The sequence below is a fragment of the Citrus sinensis genome, chromosome 4 (genome assembly GCF_022201045.2).
Source record: "Citrus sinensis cultivar Valencia sweet orange chromosome 4, DVS_A1.0, whole genome shotgun sequence".
Lineage (NCBI taxonomy): Eukaryota > Viridiplantae > Streptophyta > Magnoliopsida > Sapindales > Rutaceae > Citrus > Citrus sinensis.
Window position 1 is genome coordinate 25,301,071 of NC_068559.1, and position 10,978 is coordinate 25,312,048.

The 10,978-nt window shown below is 33.8% G+C and overlaps 1 protein-coding gene across 1 annotated transcript; it reads right to left on the minus strand.

Moving 5' to 3' along the window:
* Window positions 1-1,949: 1,949 nt before the first annotated feature.
* Window positions 1,950-4,791, minus strand: LOC102631389 (cytochrome P450 78A5-like). Its single transcript, XM_006484031.4, has 2 exons — window positions 3,582-4,791; window positions 1,950-2,826 (listed from the first exon to the last, which is right to left on the minus strand). Exons 1-2 carry the CDS (start codon window positions 4,536-4,538, stop codon window positions 2,224-2,226), a joined length of 1,560 nt encoding a protein of 519 aa, XP_006484094.1. The 5' UTR covers window positions 4,539-4,791; the 3' UTR covers window positions 1,950-2,223.
* Window positions 4,792-10,978: the final 6,187 nt, after the last annotated feature.

Here is a 10,978-nt window from a genome sequence, read left to right on the forward strand (position 1 = left end):
CCATGAAGAATGATGCTATAATAATGAATAACCAGTAATTCGTAGATAATCGTTATCACTATGTGTGTGTGTGTGTGTTTTTTTTTTTTTTTTCAGAATGGTTACTTAATTCATAAGTCTTTCTTTTTCCCAAAATTTGGTTAACTAAATATGTTCTAATTGAACAAATAATTAAAAGATATTTAAAAAAATCATAAGGTCCTTGTTATATATTTATTTATGTAATTAATTTTTAATTATCATATATTTCTCACTTGTTGTATGATTGATATGTTTGAATTTGATAGTTATGAAAATAGCAATATAGATATTTTAAAATAATTTTAAAAATATAAAAAAGTTAAATAATTAGCTCAAATTATAAGGGATCATTCACCATTTCAAATTTTATTTTGAAATTAATATCTGGCCTCGCAATCTTTCACTTCTGCCAACTTTGGTGGCGTTTGTTTTTTTGTCTGAAATTTAAATAGACGTGAATTAGTCTGAATTCTGAATAGGTCTGAATGTCTTAATCTGAATAATATGTTTATTTTTTCGTCTGAATCTCAGAAAATAAGTATTAAGTTGTTTGTTTTTTTCAACTTAAAAAGCTGAAAATATGTACTTTTACATTTGTATCCTTATTAAATTTGAATGTCAAATAAATAATATATTAAATACCATAATATTTTAATATTTATAAGTAAAACTATATTCAAGTGAATACATAATTATTTTAGAATTTTAATATATAAAATACCATAAATTTCAAATTTTATCATATATAATATAAGAAAGAAAAAACAGGGATATTTTTATATGAGGTAAATATCCATGGGTGAGTTTTGGGATAGACATGAAAAATAAATTATAAAATAGGGATATTTTTGACATTAACAAGTAATTAACTTAATTCAGATTTCTCTATTAAGTAAAAAGCCAAAAAAATTAGCTTATTTTATTAAGTTAAAATTATCTAAAAAGTCTCATTAAGTTATAAAAACAAACACCTCTAATTAACTTAATTAATTAAGTTAAGTTACTTTAAGTCATTAAGTTAAAAAAAAAAACGCCACCTTTGTTTGATCTTCTTCTAAATTTCATTTTTCCTTTTTAACTCATTTGATTAATGACCAAAAAATACACGTTAGTATTATTTGTTATCAATGTTAAACCAATTTTTTAAAAATAAATAAATAAACAAATAAAATACACGTTAGTATTATTTGTTATCAATGTTAAACCAATTTTTTAAAAATAAATAAATAAACAAATAAAATTGTGTTAAACTTAGGTTAGTGGTGGGACAATGCGCGCAAAGCAAATTAGTAACGAACCAAGTGCTTCTTTTACAACAGGGTCATTAGCTCCGAAACATTCAAAAGATGAAAAAGATTATTCCATGTCCTACCAACCTCTATTTGGAAAATGATCTTTATGCCATCCGCTTCCCTAATGGAATTTTAATCTAAAGTGGCGATATAACTTTAAAGATGCCCAGCTTTATTTTATTACTGAAATTTCTTACTTGTTAATAGAATAATAATTAACATAATAATATATTTGAAATATCAAATATTTTACTTCTACTCAACTAAACTCTCGATTCTGATAGCTAAAAGCAGCTTGTGGTGTTAAAGGATCGAAGCCCTCACAAATAAGTTTCAACCCGAGGGATTTAGGGTTTAATAATACAATAATGTTAAGGATGCCACTGTTTGAATTTTAATTTGAATTCCAATACTATGTGTTACTCATTTATTGAATGGTGAATTTCATAACTGGTAAAATTACTTAACCACCATTAAATATATGAATACCGCATTAGTTGGAAGTCAAAATGAAACTTATATGTTGAAATATCTAACATTACTCGTAATAATACTAAGGATCTCAACAATTATCCAAACATTTGAATTTTAATTAATTTTGTAATACTTATAATTGTCGCATCATATTAATCATTAATTTTTATGAACTATAATTGCACATTTCCAAGATAATATTAATAACTGACAGATGTGATAATTACGGAGAAATTATCATATCACTTAAAGCTCAAATGCTAGGATTATAGTTGAATTCCATAGCATTACTCTTTACGGTTTAGTGCCTTTCTAAACACCGTCGTTACATAAACTTGGATAGAAGAACCACACCCCTTAACACTACATCCGTAAGCTTATTAATTAGTATGCACATTTTCATTTTCCTACTGACAATTACCATAGCTTCGCAAAATTACTTAGCAAACCGGGGAACCACACGGCATGTTAGTGGTTTCTTCATTTCAAGAGAAAGCTTCAGTGTCTCCGAAAGATCAACGGGCTCTGCCGGAAGCCACCGGAATCTGTGCAGAAGCCGGGCAAGCCATAGGTGCACAGTGGCTAAGCCAAGGGCCTTGCCGGGGCACACCCTGCGGCCTGATCCGAATGGCGCTAGCCTTAAATCTGATCCCATGATGGGCACGTCCTCCTCGATGAACCTTTCAGGCTTGAAGGTCCACGGGTTCTTCCAGATGGTTGGGTCATGGGTAATGGCCCACATGTTGACCATTGCTGTCGTGCCAGCTGGCACAAAGACCTTGTCCACGTGGACATCGTGGACGGCAAGGCGGGCCCACGAGAGTAATGGCCCCGGAGGGTGCATTCGGAGAACCTCTTTGACTATAGCCTGGAGGTAAGGGAGATTGGGGATGTCCGAATCTTCCACGTGCCTATCGCGACCAACCCACGTGTCAATTTCGTTTTGAACTTTTGTTTGAATGTCTTGATGCAAAACAATCCTAGCCATGATCCATTCGAGTAGTATTGCCACTGTGTCCGTTCCTCGAAATACCATCTCCTGTATGATTGAGGGAAAAAAAAAATAATAATTGGATAAAAGTATTGATACAATATTGACGCAGACGCACAAATTAAGATATTTTGGTCAACCTAGTAACTACGAAGCATTATTGCTGAAACTTTTTTTAATTTCGAGCGAGCCAATCAGCCAAAGAGTATTGACTAATTAGTCAACAAATTAGGGTTAGGGTTAGGAGGGTTAGTATGAAGTCTTTAATCTGTAGGATGAAATTAGAGAATTCGTCTAGGATATCTGTATCCAAGCATAGGGCTAAGCAGTGCCACTGATAGTGTCAAAATCTTTGAAGCAAACAGACAAGAAAATAAAAGAAAGGAAATTAGGCACACATGAAAGGTATTAGAAAGATAAATGAGAGACACATCAACTTTTAAAAATCATCACTGAGAAGCAAACATATTTGAAGTCGGTCGGATATTCTGAAAATGATCGTTTTGTTCTAGATTTAAGATATTTTATTTACACGCTGTCATTTTTTGCCACAGTGTAAGGTCTTTTAAAAAAATAAAAAATAATTAACTCAAGATTTCCTAGCCTGACATGGGTAAAAGTTTTGTGCCTTTTCTGTGTTTTCTGGGTTGGTTTTATAGAAAATTAATCCATAAAAGTTTTACCAACATGAGTAGGCACAAGATTTGTCTGAGTCATCATAGATACCAAAACAAATTGAAGTTCACGAATGTTTACTTTTTGTGTGAGTGTCGGAAAGAGAAGAGAGAGAGAGAGAAGCTTACCCACAAAATAGCCACCGTGTCTGCATCAGACAGCTGATCCTCTTTAGGCAAAGATAACAAAGCACTAAGAAAGTCGTTTCCCCCATTATTAAACTCTCCAGAATTTTTTTTCCTTTCTTCAACAACTTGCCCTATAAGAGTTTTAACCCTAGCAGCCAGTTTATGGCACCTTCTTTTAACTCCATAAAAGTCTAACAAGTTTAGAGGAAAATAATCCTCCCAATTAAATTGCGCTATTAATTCATATCCTTCTTTAACCATAGCCTCAAGCTCTTCTTTCTTTAAACTAATAACTGAGCCCCCAAACAAACTCTCTAGTATATTACCTAAAGACCCTTTTTGCAATACCTCCCTCACTCTCACTACTCCTTTGTTCTCCATTTGTTGGTTCACTTTCGATAGCATTTCATCTGCTAAACGCTGTCGTAGAATCTCCAGGCCAGAAATTCTCCTAGGGGAGAACATGTGATTTGCTGCAATTCGTCTCAGGTGGCGCCAGTATTTCCCCGAGGGAGCAAAGCCAATGGCACGTTCAAACATCAGCAAACGAGCTGATTCTTTGATCGGACGGTCGGAAAATGAAGGTCCTGAGAGGATTTCCTTAGCAGTTTCCGGGTGGCTGCTGATGATGACACGTGTTGGGCCAAAACTTAGCGCCATGAGTCTGTTTGCACCCAATGAAGCCGCCATTGAAGCTAACTTACGATGAGCTAAAGAACCCATGCAAGGCAAGGTGCCTACTATTGGCCATCCAACTGGGCCACGAAGCTTTGCTGAGATTTCATTGTAGTTTCTCCATGCAAAGCCTCCAGGGACAAGCCAAAGGTTGAGTAAAAGAGGGATAATAGAGAAAAATGAAAATAAAATGAGAGTCAAAGGCAACGAAGCTTTGCTTGTGTCAATAAAACTAAGGGCTAGGATACCCAAGCTACAGGCTAGCATGTAATAAATTTTCATTTTGAAAGGTGGGGTTGTGATAAAGAGAGAGAATTACAGATCAAAAGCATATAGAATTGTGTAGAGATGGACGTCTGTCCTGAGAAGATCGCATGTGGGACGATTCGTATATATAGTACGTGGAGGAAAGTGATCCCTAGTTAAAACTAAAAAATATGTGGTTACTTTATTACTAACCATGATTAATTAGTGCATAAGGTTCACGCGCTGAGCAAAAAAGCTAAATCACTTAACTTTCCTTCACGAAATTGTAGTGTATAAAGTGACACTGAAGCTTTTCTAGTTAATGCTAAAACGATAGTTGATGATTATTTATGTTAAAATAATGATTAAAAAAACAAAAAAAATGGCATGCCATTATACCTGGCAAGCTGGAAATCCATTATTATATCTGCGACGCTGGAATCACACATGTCTCCGATTTTAATTTGTGTTTCCCCCACCTACGAAAAATGTTGGCCCTCGACTTGAATTTTTCATTTAATCGAAAAATTACAATCATGAGTTGAAAAGGGAGAAGCAAAAAAAGGATAAAATCACAATAATTCGGTTGATTTGATTACGACGAGCATTGATCAATGACTGTTAGGTTAGAGAATTAAAAAATATATATATATATAAATCCATTGATTTAATACTCAACAGAAAATCAATTGAGCACAAGATTCTAGTTCGAAAATACATACAAAGAAAATTGATTTCTCTTACAATAATTAAAGACCCAAAAAGTTGAAAATCGGTAATTAAACAAGTTAAAGATGCAATTATTTATCACAGAAATTATCCGGATGCTCATTAAGCTATTCATGTGCAAATATTTCATGTCATCTGAGAGTCTCGATCAATAGTCAAACAAATTAAAGATGCACAAAACATTTGCCTCTGGTAGACCATATGCTAGCATTAATGCAATACATTTGATCTACAAGCTACAGCATTATACATATATTTTACATTCAACAAGTCTGTTGGTTATTTAATCTTCATATTATGTGCATGTCTCTCAGTCGTTTCTCTTTTGGCCTCCTTTCCCCAAACACTACTTCACTGCAAAATACAACGTGTTGCGATGCTACTGGCAATTCGTGCATAATGCATTTCACGTGGCAATAAATGCCTAAATGGGATGAGAAATGACAAAGGCTCGAGTCTTGAGGCGAGTAAAACACGGACAGCTTCAGTCGTGTGATCGTGTAACAGGCTCGTTGTGAAGATGGGTTATCGTGGAACATGTTCTATATATACTTCTATCCAGTCTCAAACAAGCAATGCTACAAGCTTTGTTATAGCAAATTGTCTTGTTGGACACAATTTTGGAAACCATGTGAACATCCACTCAATTATAGACTGGTATGTCTGTCAACTTACTTAATTTTTTTTTTTTCCCTTCTGGATCGATACAATTCATGTATGTTGATTTAAATAAGCACAGATTCCATCCAAATTTTGCCGAACAAATATTTCAGGATTTTGAATAGAATACGGTCATAATTTGGAGAATATCGAAAAGAATTTACCTATCCCATTAAGTTTGTAAAAGATGCATCAAAGGTAACGTTTCTTTAGAATAAGGCATGGTATTTTGGTATCACCATTTATCGGAAGGCCAAGTGTAGAGAAAACCTAAAAGAAAGGTGAAGTAGTTCTACAACTGGAGCCATTTGCTTCTCAATAATGGCGGTGTTAACATTTCCGTAGCTTAAAACGATCATAACTCATAGAGAACTTTGGCTGTGCTGACGACACGTAGAATTTGTGACTCAAAGGCAGTATCACTTCAAATCTCGATGGTACTGGCGGGGAGGGGAAAACGACATCTAAACCTATGAAGCTTAGTCACCTGACTCTAACCCAATATAGTAATTGTAGTTTCTAGTTTTTCTTGGCTTTGAATACTCCATATATAGATTTCAAATCTTATCGACTCCATGTCATGAAAGCAATGTAGTTTTTCATTAATACATTGGATTTCAGCTTATCATTCAAAAGAAAGTCTTTGGTGTCCTAGGAACATTTCTCTTTATCCACCCATTGCTCACCACTTCCGTAAGAATATTATCATAATAGAGTAAATCATAAAGGAGTATTACTGAGCATAGTAAAGATTATTTGAATTTAAATTTTACTCACCAAAATTAGACAGTTTAAAAAAAGAAAAATATTTTAAAAAATAAAAAACTTACCCAAGAAAAGAGGGTTCATATATACTTCATACTTTTTGCTACGATTTTTTTTTATTCATTATAAAGAAATGAGTTTTTGTTAATTAAATTAATATATAAATACCACCCCAGATATGTGAGAAGCCCAGCTAACATGCAAAAGAATTTAGGGTGCGTTTGAAATTGAAGTTGGCCAGCTGTAGTTTAACAATTACAACACTTAAATGCTTGCTAAATACTAGTTGTTATAACTTAGAAGTTATATTGATATGAATTTTTACTTATATGATGGAAAATCTATTGCATTTTAAATAAATTTGTCAAAATTATTATTTAAAATTTAGATTTATGACATATTATTAATTTTTGTTTTATAATTACAGTTTTTTTATTCAATAGCAAATGTATCTTAAAAGGTATAACATTTTAATCCCAAACAAAACCTTAGTTTTCACACCCTCTCACAATTACCTCGACTCTAAGCATGTAACAGTCGCCTTACACCCTAAAAAAGGAAAAAGGAAAAAAAAAGAAGAAAAAATCATTTTAAAGGAGAATTAAGTTTATATATAATCTGATTTTAAAAAAAAGTTTATATATAATCTATTAGTTTTTTTAGTCTAATCCAAATGTTCAACCGAGTATTAATTCAAAAATCTACTCCGACAAAGATACAAAGAAATACCTATTTCTATTAAATATACGAAAATTAAGTCCCTATAGAACTTTTAACCATTTCTATATTGAGAGAAATGTGGAACAACTGAGCCGTTAAAAGATAGAAAATACATTGTATTCAAATTCATGTCATAGCTTAGTCCTCAATTATTAAAAGTTATGAGATTTACTTTGTTCAAAAGTTCTACTACAAAAAATTCCAAGTAATAAATGTGTCATATCACGTAATTACGTCCCATATATCCAATTTTCTCCCTAAGAATCTAGGAGATATGGCAAAAATATAACATTACAATACCAGTTTTAGTTTGTTTTAATAAATAAATTTAAAAAAAAAAAAAGATTGCACAAGAGTTTGTGTTTGTAGGATTACTCTAATTTAATTATTTTTTTTTAAACTCTTGAAAAAAAATTTAATCATATTTTTAATGTTCAAAGAATACGAGATACAATCAACTTGCTCGAATTCTTTGTCTCTTTAACAACTCTCACGGCGAGTGCCTTTATTAATTTATTGGACATGTATTCTTCTTAAACACGTGTTAACATAATGCGACACTAATAATAGTAGGCATCAACCTACTCAAGAGTTAATAATCTCCAGTAAACCTGCCAGTAGGACCCTCCAAATAATCTGATACTGCACCTGCTACGAATCAACATGCTTAAATCTGAAAACCCCCAAACTTCTCGAACTTACAAAATACCCTCAAATCAAATGAAGATTTCAGCCGACTGCAGCACCATAGAGTGATACATCCAATAACTTATTACATGATATGGAATATTTAATCAGCGAACACGTAGACATATCTTCCCTCACAAAGCTTCTCTTATTGTTGGATTCCAGAGACTCTGATTTGCGGAAAGCATGGGCAATAGGAAATTATTAAACGGACCTGTCTATGTTACAGATTCTGTAACAAACATCTCCCGTCATCCCACCATCCGATTTTCTATTGTTTAGTTTCTCACTCCACATCCAACCACATCCAACGGCTGATGCTGCAGTCTGTAGCTTACAGATTCTGTAAGCTAGTCAAGTCCTTATTAAACACAGCACTAAGTCCTATGTTACTGGAGCCTAACAACTATTGGAGGAAAGGACCACAAAATCAATGCTTCCTCTTTTGTTAAATTGAGAGTTAAAAAAGGCCAAAAAAGAAGACTCACCCAAGGGGAGCCAATTGAAGAGCAGGTAGTTGAGGGAAATGCAAAGCACGGTGTCTTTGCAGCAGAAAATATCATCCTAGAGCAAAACACAAAAAGCTGAACAAAGTGGAATGCCCTGTTAGCTTTTATTAATTTAACATTATCGCGCTACTTCCCAACATTCACACACCAAACACTCTACATATTAAAAAACACTTACTTCTCAGAATTCTTTGTCCTGGTGAGATTTCTTTCCACTAATGGAAAGGTGTCCAGCATGAATTTGCCAGCTTACCCACCACTTGAATGCTAATATAAGAAATTGGTGGGCCGTTGCAGTAAATTTAACCTGATTCGGTCAGAGATGCTTAATAAATATTAGATGTAATGTATTTGATTTTACATAGATGTATAATCTCAATAATAGAGAATCAAATCTAATTCCAGATTTGGTCCTAAACGTTCTACACGACTCTGTATTCTGTAACTAGCCTAGACTAAAGAACCTGAAAGTGTTTGAAAGAAGCTCATGATGCCAGCCAAAGCTATGTCATAACAGTCTCTACATTCACTTTCAACAAAAGGGTGAACAGCAAATTGCGGAGCCGACTATCAGAACTAACCAAAATCCACAAGATAAACCACTGTATTACTGTCTGCAAACTGATAATGTTAGATGCTTTAAGTGACAACAATAGTGTTCGGAATCCCAATATTTGAATCCCAACTACTATACATCACTCATCATTCATTGGATGATGAATTTCATAACTTGTAAAATTATTATTTTACCATCCGATAGATGAATGCAACATCAGTTGGGACTCAAGTTAGGATTCAAATGTTTGGGATTCATAGCTAGCATTACTCAAAGTGACAGTGGTCTGAAATGTTAAAAATGAGTACAACCAAGATGGTTTCTGGATCACAAGAAATAAAAATAATTGATTAACGTGGAAGCATCAGGATAAGAGTACCACAGTGGTGGCAAGAAGAAATGGACCTAAAAGAATCCAATAAATATTAATGATGGATGTAATAAAATATCCTATACATGGCACATATACGTGTCATTCTAAAAGAGGAAAGAAGCAAAGTGCCTAAAGGAATGGATACCACTTGAGCAGAGAGAAGGCAATGATCGCATCAAAGGTTACTTTACTAAATGGCACTGCTTTATTCCCAAAAGAGGTATGCACTTTTGTAGAAAATCAGTAGATATGCCCTAATGAATCCTGGGACAACTAGGTGAATAATTACCATGGCAGCCAGAAAAGTTTCTCCAGATGGTCAACAAGATTTCCTAACCACCAGAAGGGAAAAGGTCAAACACTAAGATTATTAAGCATAATCAGGCTGAGCAATGTTCATCAATGGTTAACTCCAAACTCGAACAACATTACACCAACATTCACAGCCTCAATCACTAAACATGCACTGTGTGTTTCATTGATGACCAGAACAATCTAATAATGGCCATGTTCAAGGCATATGCCAGAGAAATTCTTTATTACGATTAGTGTGGCAAAATACCAGGCTAAACTTTCCTAACAAGATTTCCCAACATTTGGTATATGCCTAAGAGTGTAGAAGCATCATAAAATTTACCTAAGAGAACAGATTCCATAAACAATTAAGCATATAAGGTAAGAAATATAGCATAGATGTCACTTTTCAGATCCACAGGGCCTACCATTACACTTCAAGATAAGACACAAAAATAAATCAATACCACTATGGAAGGACACATGAACTCTTTATGGGTATCAAATTATATTTCACCTCAAGACTCCAAACAAACCAAAATAAGAACTCAAAAATAGCATATGCAAATTAAAGAGCAGGGCCCAATATATCTGCACAAAACCATATAAATACTAATAAATATGTGCTGTTATTTAATAACATGTTTGAAAATTCAATTGGATACCAATAATATGATCAGTTTCTACCTCTGATTAGTTAGGCCTACAGAATTCCGGTATTCCTCGGAGTACCTCCTTTTGGATTGCAATGAATTCATCCGTAGTTCAAAAAATAAAAAAATAAAAATTTGGGCATTGGTTTTGGGGTGGGTGGTGTTTAGGCACTACAACGCGTTACAATATACATGCTCCTAACATAGGAGAAATTCAGTTTCCTATTTATCAGCAACCCTATTGACATCCAGCATTAATTAATTAATCCACCATATTGCTCAATTGCTAGGAAACAAATAAAAAATCTGGAAGATAGGCCAAGTATGCTAGAGGCAGCTAAAATAGGCACAATGTGAAGTCTATTGGTGCTAGAATTATGGGAAGCACTGTGGACAAGCGAGTTTTAGTTAGGCATTTTAAGCCATTGTGGGGCATTACTTTTTGATTGGTAATAATGAAATGCATGGATACATGTGTGGAACCCAAACATTGCGAGGCACTATGAGCACAAGAACTCAACACTTCAGCT

What these genes read in the sequence shown, in the direction of transcription:
- LOC102631389 (XM_006484031.4), bottom strand. Translation starts at nt 4,538, where the DNA reads ATGAAAATTTATTACATGCTAGCCTGTAGCTTGGGTATCCTAGCCCTT. An exon ending in ACACGGTGGCTATTTTGTGG is followed by an intron (nt 2,827 to 3,581) that starts GTAAGCTTCTCT and finishes TCAATCATACAG; the next exon opens with GAGATGGTATTTCGAGGAAC.